Source organism: Condylura cristata, unplaced genomic scaffold (genome assembly GCF_000260355.1).
Source record: "Condylura cristata isolate star-nosed mole 26May11 unplaced genomic scaffold, ConCri1.0 scaffold00019, whole genome shotgun sequence".
Classification (NCBI taxonomy): domain Eukaryota; kingdom Metazoa; phylum Chordata; class Mammalia; order Eulipotyphla; family Talpidae; genus Condylura; species Condylura cristata.
Genome location: NW_004567120.1, coordinates 8,241,238 through 8,255,581, shown reverse-complemented (window position 1 = coordinate 8,255,581; position 14,344 = coordinate 8,241,238). Strand labels below are relative to the sequence as shown.

The following is a 14,344-nucleotide window of genomic DNA, read 5'->3' as shown; positions in this document are numbered from 1 at the left end:
CTTTGCTGTGGGAGGCTGTCTTGTACACATAGGATGCCCACCTATGCTGTTTACAACCAGCATCCCTGGTGTCCACAAACTAGGTGCCAGTAGATACTCCATGAAATATTCCATGCAAAAAATGTCTTCAGTCATTACCAAATGGGCCCTGGCAGGTAAAATTTTCCCTACTAAAAACCACTGGTGTGAAGAAAAAGAAGCACACTTTTGGAGACAGAGGAATACTACATGATTCCCTATACATTTCTCCCTAACACAAAGCTCTTTGGGTTAGATGCGGTCAAAAATTAAAGACATCAACAACTAGGACCATATATGGAAGAAACAAAAACTTATAGTAGTAGATGAGGGTTGCTTGAACAGCAGAAGCTAAAAAACATTAGTCTGATTAATAAGCAGATTTCACAGTTATATCATTATGCAAGCTTAAGATTCCCTTTACCTCCTAGTTTCATACCTAATGCATACAGTTCTATGACAAGAACCGACACTGAAATCTTAACTCATTAAGATTTTAAATCGTAAGTGTTAAATAGCCCAATTCCAGTCATATACTGGTATGTTCATGATCTATACTCATTATATGTTTTAAAATTAAAGGCTTCCTCTTACTTTTGGGATAGGTGATGGCTAAGGATGGAGAACTAAACCTCAAATTATATTATGCACTTCTGTATTATTTGGCACTTGAGCCCATAGATTAGGGCTCTATTACTCGTCACCCATCAACTCAAAAGGAGTTTGTCACAACAATTTCAGCAATCTAATTAAAAAAGATAGCACTTGGCTGAATATGCCACTTTTATAACAGCTAATCTTTAGGCAAAGCAGACACAGGAAGCAGCAGGAGAAGGTAGGTGGTTCTTGGCACTCCCCTAAATAAGTAACAATGCATATCTTGTACTTGTGTAACAGGAGATAGCATTATTTTTTCCAAAGCAACTTTACTTCACATAATGTTTCACAAACAAACAGAAGGGGAGTGGGGTGGGGAGGAGAGAAAGTAAAGGATGAAGCAAGCAGTATCAGTTGCAGTGTAACCTGTTCAGAAGCTACTCTCTTCAGAGCCAACATACAAGACCAAAAAATAGAATCTCATACAATATGCAAAGTAATAAGTTACATTAGGCCTTGTGTTAACCATGAAAATATTTAATAGGGGCCACACTGCCAAATTGGTATTTTTAAGAATTATGCTCATGTATCCTTGAAATCCACAGCCATGTCATTTCCATCTTCATGGCTCTTTTCTAACCAGGGGTCATACAACTAACCCATTACTTTACGGCAGCGATTCAAAGAATTTTCACTTATAACTATCAGTGGCACTGAAATGAACAGGCCCTGTATATGTATAATACAAATCTAGGCCAGATCCAACCATCAACAATCTAAAGAACCATTAGGTCTTCAAGATATTTTATAGCAATCTGAGGTTTAGGGTCAGGGGCAGTATAGAAAATCATGGTTTAAATCATGGATCTTATATTCGTACTGGTCTTGAATTTCAAATTTACCACTGCATAAACTTGGATAAGTTATGCCTGAGCATATTGCTCTGAGCCGTTCTCCTCAACTATAAAATGACTATGTGAGGATCCAAAGAGGGAGAAAATCTGCCATCAATCCCTAAACAACACTGCACATTCTTGCTGTGTATGCCAACACTGAAAGTCCCTGACAGCATTTTCCCCAGGCCACTCCCCAGAGCTCTCTGTAGCAAGCAGACTTGATGATGAGATAATAATATTTACCCTCCCTAGACAGGAGCAGGATTGTTTCTGCTTGCTATAAAATTATAAATCAGCCTCCCTGGTGACACAGGAGTTAAAGACGCCACGCTGTCAAGCTATTACCAGCCCCTGCAGCACGAGTTCAATCCCCGGCCAGGGATCTGACCCACATCGTGCAGCCGAGCTCTCCAATCTTGCACACGGGTCCCTTTAGTAGTGTATTTCAGTCAATCTGCCTGTTCTGCTCCCTACTCTGTCTCTGGTAGATCCTCTCACCCCCCACAACTCTGACCTATAACCCAGTTCTTGTATGTAAAACTATATAAATCCTTATAAAAAATGATAAATTCCACAAACTCAGTGTCTCTCTCCTATAATACAGCTCATTACCTGTGTAGCACACATTCTGGTCTACCTCATGGGACTAAGGACTATAGTGAGGCAGTGTGCCATGCTGACATTCTGGCTGCTGCTTTTGCAATGAATAATAAGCTATCTTCTGTCTCCCATTTAGGAGTGGTGTGTCTTCTACAAGCCATGAAACAGCAACAGGTGGATAAATAGGGGAAAATTCCAGGTCGTGCATAGTTTTTAACATATCACTTAAAAAAAGCAGTTGGCATATATGCTATCTTCATTACTGAGAATCACCTCAAGGCAGGCTGCAGTACTCTATTTGGTCAGTGAACCAAGGCAATTGGCCAAGGATTAGCATGACCTAGAGAGTAGCTGGCACTTTCTAGTGCCCTGCACACAATGCAGGTTTAAAACAATATTGATGTGACCTTCAGTAGACTAGGTTAATTCATAGTTCAGACGCAGTACAATAAAGTTAACTGGGATTTTAACCTGTAGCATTCAGTCTTAGTCATCTTTTTTTACTACCAACTTCTTGTCAAACTAGAACCCAAATGTCATGTGCTTATGTTAAGGCAGACTCATTACAGATCTCAATGATCTTTGACTCCCACTATGTCACAGCTGAATGGAACCTTAAGATTGTTTATTTCAATGCCTTTCTTTCACAAAATAAACTGACTCCCAAAGAGAAGATAAATGAATTTTCAGCACTGTATTTTTAAAAGTAGTCAGCTTACTTTCTAGAAAACCTCTTTAGATTGCCAGAAACTCTTTAAAACAGAATAGGATCAGTTATATCTTCTACTTAACTTATTTCAACTCTATATAACATATGAAATGCTCTGAGAATCTATAAAAATGTGGTTTCTTGAAAACATGAGTAGTGGTGCAAAGATCAAAATGCAGTATTTACTAGCTTGTGGTAACATGGCTGATGACAGGTGTAGATAGGAAATGCTTTTCAATAAATCTCTGTCACATTCAGTAATTAGTTTTACATTCAATAGACATCCTTCTGCATGCTAGTTCCGGAGCCAGTCAATAAGATACGCCATTAATAATATTCACAGGAACAGTCAAAACAACAAGGGATAAGGTAACCTTCGGAGTGAGAAACATACTTGTGATAATATATTATTTAAAGGAAAGGAGTTGAAAACAGGGATTTGTAACATAAACTTAATCTTGATCCATAATTAGCTACAGCAAAGCTGATAGAATGAGTCTGGAAAAATAAGTCCAGCACCATGCAACACAATTCCTACTTTAAAGTATTACTAATACGTCAATCCATTTTATACAGAGACATAACCCCTTAAAATGTAGTATATGCCCTCAGACCTACTAGAAAATATAAAAAATGGAGTATCTGGATCTCACAGAAATTCATAAGCCTATCTAAAATGGTTTGATAAAGTTAAACATATGCTATATTGAGGAAACCTAAATATTTAGTGATTAGCTAATATGGGTTAACCCTGCTTTAGTGAAAAATGACATATAAAAGTTGAAACCACAGGTATGGATAAAATCCAGGCCATTTTAATGTTTCTGAATTATAAAAATTATTCTACCTTTTAATACTTTGTCTAACGATGATTAGCTACTCAACCAAAGGGGTTGGGGGAGGGGAATGCAAGCTAATGCAATGTCAATGAAAAACAAGCACTGAAGTCATCCTAAGAAAAGATGATTTCCACTCACAAATGTTTTTGTACACATAGAGTTTTCTGGAAAATACTGGTTTTGTAATGTGAGGTACTAGATTGCAGACCATGTAACTAAAGAAAATGCCCTTGCCAGTTTTATTATAACCCATCTTAACTTTCTATAAGTTCTTGCCTTTAAATCATGGGCAATACAAACTTAAAAAAACCCACAGTCTTATTCACACAATCTGGAACAATAATGTTAAAGACAATGGAACAGTAATGTCATGAAAATGAATGGGGAGAATGCAGAAAGAGAGGGGCCTTAAGTTAGAGAAAGTAGTTAACATGTTGAACATAGAGCCTAGGACACAGTCCTCTACATTAGAGAAGTTCAATAATTTGAACACAAATTTATCATTTAGGATAACGTATTATATACACATACACCTTAGAAAATTTCAGAATCAACAACGAATGGAAAATAATTGTTCTAAGTGAGACATCAATATCCTGTGCTTTGTTGCACTTCTCATTAGATATGAAAATAAAATGTATCTGCTTCAAATGCACTAGCAAGCCTATATGGCACTTTTATGTGAATTAGAAAAGTGAACCCTGGAAAAAACAGTCTTGTGACTGGGCACATGATTTGGTGAGTGATGTCACCTCTATAGTGCATACCACTGGGTAGGTCCAACCAGACCTATTAGTCCTGATCTCTATTATACACAGATTTCATTAAAGTGTACCTTCTATACAAGGTCTTACTTTCTACATATATAATCTTACTAAAGAACTTCAATTATTAAGCTAAGCATGTGAGATTTTATCAGTGATTGATTTCAAAGAAAATAAAACAACACTTCCTATAACTTTCTCTCCTAGGGACAAAACAAAAGGAGAAAATGCCACCTATGCTGTCCTAATAATCATTGCTTATCTCCTGTTTAGAGGAAAATTACCCACTTGATTGGGTCAGTAAATGGTCAGCCTAGAAGTTACAGGGTGGAGATGGGTTACTAGCATAAACTTACTTAAATCCACAACATTTAAGGAACAGTCAAGGCAACAGGCAATACACCTATTGCTTCTCAGCACAATAAATGTGCTAAACTGCTGTCTGGAAAGTAGCAGTTACCCAATTTCTTTAACAAATGTATGTGAAGTCTAGGTCATTTGCTCAAGCTGGCTTCTCATACTTATCCACTCCACCCATCCCCAGCTCCATCACCTTATTAGTAAAGTCTGGTTTCAATTTCAACCTCACAAATGTCTAAATAAGGAAACTTAACAGCTCACAGTCCTTCGCAAAAGTTAACTCACCCAATTATCCAGATTCAGCAACCTAGAACATACTAAAATGTCTAGAAAACAAAAATAGGCACCTCGAGTATCAAATTGGCATTTGTATTAAAATAAAACTGGAGCTAGTAACATAAATGTAGTTGCATGTGTGTGTATTTATCAAAGAATTAAATGAGTCATTTATCTAGAGAACTTAAGGATTTCCATTTGCCCAAATATCTACATTTCCTAGGAGGAAAATTCTTATGCATTAACCCATGCCACTTTATAAACTGCACAATGAAGAATGCGTGATTGCCCAATCACTGAGTGGAGCCAAATGGCTTAATTTGGTCTGTGTTCTATGGGACAGAACAGCTGTAACAATAAGTCTAAACTCATTTGCATAGTCAACCTTTCAGGTTTACTGCCACAGAATTGAAGACAGAAGTAAACTTGACTGGAGCTGATACTTTTTTTTTTTTTTTTTTAAAGATTTATTTATTTGTGCATACAGAACTGGGGTACAGGCCAGAGGCTCAGGGACGGTGAGAAGCTTCACCAGAGACAGAGTGGGGAGCAGAACAGGCAGATCTACGAAGTACACTGCTGAGGGAAGCAGCGGGCGGGTCAGGAGAGGTCTGGCTCGCCATGTGGTCTCCTCCCGGCAGGCGGCAGGCGGCAGGCGGGAATCGAACTCATGCGGAAGTGGCTTCAGATTCTCAGTGCTGTGCTTTAACCCGCTGCGCCACCAGGGAGGGCCGAGCTGATACTTTTTGATAGCACCTTCTGTGAAATAACTCTGAATGAGATTTTACCATTAATTTAAAGCTGTATTCGTATAAGGAGCTCAGTGGCAGGTACATTAATTAGGCACAAACTAGATTAAAAATCCAATTATTTCGAGGCAGTTGGGGATATTTGTTTATGAATTCAGTATTAGATGATATGAAGGAAAATGTTGAAATTTAAAGAGGCTATAATACCATAGTAGTAATGCTTTTTAAAAGTACTCTTTAGAGATACACACTTAAGTAAGCAGTAGCAAAATGACTATCTTGGATTTGTATTAAAATACTTTAGTAAGGAAAAAGAGGAAAGATGAAGCAAAAAGATGAATGTTAAGTGGGTAGTGGATATGTGATAGTTCTTTATATAATTCTCTACCTTCTGTTATGTTTGAAAATTTAATATGCTTCAAAATAAGTTTTATTAAAAATATATTAACTAGCCTATATTGCAAATAAAGTGAAAACTTTACCTAATCTCTTTTAACTTTTAGCAGACTGAAAGACCAACAAATTAAGAGTGGATAAAAATTTTGAGCAGATCTTTATCAAAGCATGTGGACATATATCGCAGAACAACAAATAGGACTTTTTAAAAAGAATTATACCAAATATTTTTCCTTCTCCTGCCACAAGACTAAACCAATAGCCTTTGGGGGAATGATATCTTGAAATCCTACAAAAGCCTGCCTGAAGAGTCACCTAGAAACTTCTCATTTGACATAGGAACTGATACACAGAAACCTAACAGAAGGAGAGGCATGTGGCCAACCTGCTGTATTTGGTATTTGGTAGCAATGTAGTTTATCCTCTCTAAAATAATACATCAAAACCTTCATTATACAAAAGCCTGCATAATTCAAGATTGGAAAGAATTTTGTTTTCTACATTCTCTCAAGAGAAGAACCATATACATAGTATACCCTATACTACCACACATAAAGCAACCAAGCTCAGTGTTCAAGTTGCAATCAGTAAGACTGAAACAAATTTAGCTTCATCTGGTAAATATGTTTTAGTATGAGTTAATTTCCTTCTATTACTTACATTCATAATAAGTAGCTATGCAAAAATATATGTCAAGATTTCTTTATACACATCTATTCTGAGCTGTCTTCCACCATGTTGGTTTTTTTTCAAAATGCCCAGTTGGATATTAAGTATGTCAATGTACTTCAAGTGCTTATCATCACTTTAGTTTCTTTAGTGTTGACAAATACGCAAAATCTGACAGAAGGAATAACCAGTCTCTTCTGCACAGCAAACTGAACATAAGAATAGGAGAAAACTGGGTTTTCAATAATAATTTCTATTGCTAGTAATACCTGGTATTATTTAACCAAATATACTAATTCATGTAAATTAGCATATTAATATATTTATTTTTAGCAGATTCTGTTACTTAGTGTTCTTTAAAATCAGGTTGGAAAAGAATATAATTTTACTTCAATGACATGTTGCTACTTCCAGAGCTTTTGGTACTTGAAGTGGAATGTAGGCAAGTTACAGCATTAATTGTAATTAAACAACAAAAAGAAAGGAAGATAAAGAAACTAAATGACTTTTCACATTAGAGCCATGAAACATAACAATCCAGTGCTATCGCTACCTTCTATGATAGAAGTAACAGTTTTCAAATTTATCCCTGTCAGACAACTTACCATATCAGTGACTAAGTTTCCTGGTTTGCATAACAGCAGTAAGCTGACTGACAAGGCAGAATATCAGTTAGCTAATAAAATTTTTCAAACAGAAATTTTAAATGCTTCTAATTGATAAATTGAAACAAAAGCTCAAAAACTATTTTCAATTATAGTGGAAAATGTTGAACTCACATCTTATATTCATTTAACAAAAGAATTATTAGTAAAAGGACAGACTGTATAATCACCCAAATAGACAATATAATTTTGGAGATACATAAACACACACACACATCCATATATCACCCTCACCCATATTGTAGTAGCTTATATAACAATAATGTTAGAGCTATCAAATTGTAACAAAGTCATTAAACCATCCAACCATCATCAGATTTGAATCAGGGACTATAAGAGGTTAACAATAATGCAATATATCTGCATAGCATTAGTTCATTTGTTTTCTAAACATGTTCTCATTCAACACTGAGTTTTATCTAATCTGCTCCATGAAGCAAACCAGGCAGACAATATCTCAGACTGCAGATGTTATCCAAAGTGTTCAAACTTTTGTCTAATGTTAAATGGCTCATCAGAGATCACAAACAAATAAGAGAATGAACGCTGAAAAAACACAGAAGAATGTACAAATAGGTTCACTTGATGGATATACGTGTGTACAGATATACATACACATATAATAATATATTCATAAAAGTAAAATTTTGTTTTTTAAAAAAGTCTGTTCAACCAATTACACTTTCAAAATGTCTAGCCTATAAGGAAAGAATTCCTAGTTAAAAATCATTTATTGAATGCTTTCACATCTGAGCACTGGCTTACAACGTTTTGAAGAATAGGCATAAAGCAGAACCCTTGCCCAGAGCACTTTCAAATCTTTGTAGATACAAGGTCATCATGTAACACAGTATTCAGGAGTTCTAAATAAGGAAGAGTCTTCAGCCAACTCAACTAATAATTAGTGAAGGTCACGGAAGAATGAGATTAACTATAGGCAAGATCTGGTCTGCAGAAGGCAGGTGAGATTTATAAAGGAGAAACAGGATGGACATTTCCAATTTGGTGAAGATGATCAAGAAGGAGAGGCAATGAAATGGCAGGAAGAAAATAGGAAGCAGATAAGTATATCTTATAAGGGTAGGCTAGTAAATAGATGAGTAGGTGAGCTTAAAATAGAACTGATGCCTCTAATTCTAAACAGCAAATTCTTATTATGCCTCTTTGCTCCTCCTAACTATTCTTCCTGTCTCCATTCTAGCAACACCTTCCAAGAAATTCTCCATTGTCATTAAGTTCCTTTATGAAACACAATTTCTGATCAGATCTGAATTTTGTTTTAATTTCTTCACTGGACTGCAGATAGAAGTAGAAACTCTAATGTGGCTTAAAAATATCCATCATGATCTCTACTCTGTATCTTTTCTAGAGTACCTTTTGTTTCAGTCATACATACCTACCAGAGTTCCTTTATTGGGCATGTTTCCACATCTCTCTACCTTTGTATATATTCTTCTTCAACAAATGCCTTATTCTACAAATCTGATACAAATGTCAACTACTATGTTGTCTTTCCTTACCACACTCAAGCATTCAATTCAAACTAGATGCCTTTTTATGTTTTTACAAAATTCTCCTATGCATATTCCTATCATTCCTCATCATACAGCCCTTTATTCATTAGCTCCTGTCTCTTTCACTAGATTATGAACAACAATATGTACCAGCCTTCAGAATAAAGCCTAACATGTAGTAGATGCTCAGTTAGTAGATGCTCAGTAAATATTTGCAAGATAAATTAAATCATTGTGCTTAATCTAACACCAAAACATGAATTACCCAATTAAAAACAAATAACAAAATGCTCACAGTTATATAACAGAAAATTCTGTTACTTCAAGTTATTAATTTGTCTCTAATATTAATTTTATTGTTTAAAGAATCAACAACTTCAGAAATTATCCAAAAGAAAAAAAAAAGTCAAAATGCAAAACCATCAACGAATGTTAAGCCACTCTACTCCATTATGTTATGTGAGGGTTGTCAGCTCTCCTTAACACTAGACTCTCTCTTTTTTAAACTTTATATATTTATTAATGCCAGATCTGAGGTACAGGCCAGAGGTGTTGGGTTGAGACAGAGGCAGAGTGGGGAGCCAAATAAGCAGACTAACTGAACTACACTTCTGGGGGGGAGCAACAGGCAAGGCAGGAGAGGTCTGCTGCACCACAGGGTCATCTCCCTGCCTGGGGATGGGAACTCATGCTACAGTGGTTGTAGATAGCTTCATAGTGCTGTGCTTTAACAACTTGTGCCACCAGGGAGGCCCCAACACTAACGGTAAAGCACAGACTTAAATATGGGTGATTAAAATGTAGGTCCTTCCTAAGACTTCTAGCGCTCTCTCTACTAATCAGTTTGACAAAATACATTCCATGGTTGACATCAAATTACTGATTAACCTAAGATTCATGCTATTTGATGATATGCTACAATCTGGACCTAACCAAATAGTTACTTAACATACACTGCTCTACTACTAACGCATTATTATTTAAGGTGCTATGAGTCCAAGACAAGCTTGTCTTCATTAAAAATAATCCAAACAGGGCCCTCCCTGGTGACGCAGCGGGTTAAAGCACAGCACTGAGAAACTAGAGCCACTTCCGTGTGAGTTCGATTCCTGCCTGCCCCGGAGATGATCACATGGAGTGGCAGACCTCTCCTGACCCGCCCGCTGATCCCCTCAGCAGTGTACTTCACAGATCTGCCTGTTCTGCTCCCCACTCTGTCTCTGGTGAAGCCTCTCGCAGCCTCTGACCTGTACCCCAGTTCTGTATGAACAAATAAATAAATCTTAAAAAAAATAATAATCCAAACAAAATGATCACTATGAGGATGCACAGATGAAGAAAATTTAAATGAATCCTGTTAAGTTTTCATTTAATCTTAAACATAAATTGTTAAAAGTCCTGAAATGTCACTCTGAAAAAAATTCTCACTAACATCCATCAAACATGTTATGATACTAAGATGAAAGTACTTCTTTACATAAAACATTCCTTCCTTTCCCAGTTTTCCAGATCCATGAGTAACAAAGTGAAAACAACTGAACACAAGCTGTATTCTTTATGAATCCACTAAACTATAGCTACTGAGTTCAGTTTTCCATGTGGTAGAAATTTTCACCTTAGCTAACACTATATAGACATTGTATAGCTAACTTTTTTTACCCTTAGATGATTTGATTTATCTTCACTATCACTATCAGTTGTATGTAAGGTCAGTGCTATTCTCCTCCTTTCATCACTGACTACCTTTACTCCCCAGTAATTTCAATGGAATCAACTGGCATTTTCTTTACTCTCTTTGATAACCTACTAGCTTGTATACTTCTATAGGTGACATATAACTTTAAGAAATTAATGAAAGTTATAGAACACAGAAAAATAATGTACTTATCTATTATATATACACTCAAATTTTTCATATAATTTCTGCAGTTTAAGAACCCCTATGCTCACAATCACCTACACAAATAATTATTTATTGCCTATGGTTCTTTCATAATCCAACACAACTCATTTACACTCAAAATTAAGGATCATTACAGTGATTATTAACATAATACTCAAATTACCAAAATTTGGTTGACGTAAACCTTTATCTCACTAGCAATATTTTAAGCTAAGAATCCCAAATCAATTCCTCCCTAAAAGGCTTTAGAAGAACATATTATGCACTTCAAGAGGACAACTCAAAATTAGGCACTTATAAAAAAAAAGTTTACCAAGTCTTGTTTTGGGCCAACATGCTTACCTTAAAATATGCTATAATGTGTTCCTAAATTTATTTTTATTAATTCTGACACATCCACCTGTAAAATTGCATACTACTCATAATGTTATGTTTTATCAAATATGAAAACTCATTAATATTAACACACACTCTGATTCCAACACTTGTTCTAGAATATCAAGCTATGTTCAACACAGAACAGTATTAGTTAGGAACTGAAAGTGATACCATCTCATAATTATCCAGTTACCTTGTCAATGCAAGTAAAACATAAAAGATGGAACAGGACAAATGACCATGAAGAAAGGAAGAATATAATCAAGGTGTTATTACTAACAGACAGATATAAGTGCTTTTTCTTGACAGCATATTCTCTAAAAGTAAAAGGTTCTTGCTGGATATACCAAGCTATTTGTGGAAACCATCTGTTTGCGTTTTATTTTTGCTTAAACTTTTAGGACAGTTTAAACCACAGTTTTGTATAGGATCAAAAAAAGAAGAAGAAGGGAAATAAGATCACCCTTTTATCAAAAACTGATAAATGTCAAAACCAAGGCATCAGAATTTTTAGATAGGCTGACCTTTATAATACACTAACAAAACTTTTCTGACTTTCATGATGATGGGGCACCCATTAAATCCATTAAACCTCTACCAGCATGGACAATTCACAAGCAGCTTGTGATTCATTGTCCTCACTTGTAAATGTTGGAGTAACAGGACACATGGAAGTAAGCAAGTTTCCAATTCACCTCAAGTTAGGGTGCACTGATGGATGAGACCATACACTTGTCAATTTCTACCGCACCAGGTCCCTTCCGACAGAGTGAAAGGCTTCATATTTCTTGAAATGACAATGCTTTGACCCTTTTCCAATATTATGGACATCCCATAAATGAAAAGCAAATAGGCGGCAAGAGAGAGAAGTGCAACAATTATACGCCAAATGGCAAGATGCCATAAAAAACAGCTCTAGTTATAGGTCACCATCTCCTTCCTTATTGTAGTTAAGTTGTTTAAAACTGAAAACTAGATGTGCAACATGTGGCTTGTGCTACAGATCTAAACGAAGAACCTTTGGTCAAGAAGGAGGATTCGCTGAAGTTATGTTGGAAAACCGTTTCCCCTTTTGCCATCAGAACTAGAAAGTTTACACAAAAGAGGAACTTTTTAAACTGATGAATTGAAGAACCTCCAGTATTTCCCAATCTATGCCAGGCCCCAGAGATTTCATTTCTCTGCGCATTAAGTCAGTGACAGGAAATGGACTGCTAGGGCTGGTTCACACACTCAAAGCCCGTAGACTTGCGGAGTCCGCCTATTGCTCTCGAGGGTCCTTACCCAACTAAGGGAAAGAACTGTAACGTTGCCTAGCACACACACGAAAGTTGGTGGTACCTCAACCAGTCTGCAACTCCCATTCTCGCCCCCTCTCCCACTCTTCCAAAGAAGTCTTTCTTGGGAGAGCACATGGAAAGGCTGGGCGGAAAAAAAAAAGAAGAAAAAAAAAAACGCACGTAGGCGCCTCTTCCCAGGATTTCTGGCAAAATGGAAAGACAGAGAGCCTACGTTGTGTGTGTGTGGTTGTTCGGTTGTTTTGTGGCTTTCGGTTTTTGAGGTGCAAGTCCGTGGGTGGGCTCCCAAGTATTTGGATTAAAAAGAAGAGGTACTCCCCGCCGGGCCCAAAGCGTTAAAAAGGCAAAACCCAGCAACTGACAGGAGTGGGAGGGAAACAGGATCGTTCAAAGGTTCGTGGCCACAAGTTAGACAAACAACAACAGACCCTAGCCCGTATTCCGGGTTTCCCCAAGTTGGGGTGGGGCCCTTCCCCTTCCCGCACTGCTTCCCGAGCTGACACGAGTGAAAAAGGGGTTAAAGGGAGAAGGGGGTGCTCTTCCGCCCCCACGCCGTCTCCGCGCCTCCGCGGGGCCGCGCCTCGAGCGGCTCCCTGAGTTGCACAGCGAGGTCGCGGTCACCCTAGGGAGGGGGCCCCGGGTCCCCCGTGTTCAACGGCAGGAGGAGCCGGGGCTCTCGCTGTCCCCAAGGCCGGCGGGGACTGCGGGAGCACTCACCAATTTGGGTTTGTTTTTCGTTTCCTCTTCGTAGGCGGCCCGGTTCCCTGCGTTCCGCTTGTTGCTTCGGCCCCCACCGGCTTCCTCGCTGCTGCCTCCCGCTCCTGACGCCGCCGCCCCGGGCTGCTCCATCTTTCTCCGGCCCTGTCACCTGTGCCCTTAACCCCCCCTTTGCTCCACTGAGGAGCCCCTCGGGGCAGTTCCCCGCTCTTTCGGCAGCAGCTCTTCCTGGGTGCGAATGTGTCTGCCCAGTAGAGCTGCGGGTTCCAGGCCCCAGGGTTCCCGAGTCTCAGGCACCCACGACGCAACGCGCCGTTGCCACTACTCTGCGCTGGGGCAAGCCCTGCCCCTGAGCAGCTGCAATCACCACGGCCGCCGCCACCACCCTCAGGGCGGTGTTTAGGGTGGAGGGAAAGTGGGTGCCTATCTCTTTAAGAGGCCTCCACACACGTGATTCATCAAAGTGCCGGCAGCCAGTTGCCCGGGCGCGGAGGGCGGCTTCCTACTCGGGTGCCGCGCGGGTCCGGGCTACTGAGCATGCCCGGCCCTGGGAAGGGAGCTAAGGACAGTGATTTCGCTGCGGTGAAGCACGGATTTCACTTCCTAAGGGCCTAGCGTGAAATGGGAGGGAACTAGTCAATAAACAGGAAGAGCAGCCCATTTTAGAGATAGGGAAACTGAGGACCAGCAGAATTCCCGTGGTTCCCTGGCCGGTCTACCTGACAATCTGCTTCCTCTAGTATAGGCCAGAGGGCCAACCAGTCCGGGCCCTGCTGGGGGTGTGTCCTGCTGTGCCCTGTGGGAGAAGTTGATTGGCAAGGCCACTGGCATCCTATAGGAAATCCACCCCCGAAGAGGTTGATGGCCTCAACAAGACTATGGGTCAAAGTGGAAAGAGTGATTGTAAATGGGGTTGTATTCCTTCTTTCCCTTTCTTCTGATATATCGTTTGCATGTGGAAATGCAACTGATTTTTGTGCACTGATTTTTGTATCC

At 38.8% G+C, this 14,344-nt stretch overlaps 1 protein-coding gene across 1 annotated transcript in view; it reads right to left on the bottom strand.

The window, feature by feature from the left end:
• DIAPH2 (diaphanous-related formin 2) overlaps positions 1-13,720 on the bottom strand; it is an 831,186-nt gene extending 817,466 nt beyond the window's left edge. The window contains exon 1 of the mRNA XM_004685633.2: positions 13,349-13,720. Within this exon, the coding sequence (XP_004685690.1) occupies positions 13,349-13,480 (132 nt within the window). The 5' untranslated portion in view covers positions 13,481-13,720. The remainder of the gene's footprint in view (positions 1-13,348) is intronic.
• Between the last annotated feature and the right edge of the window lie 624 nt (positions 13,721-14,344).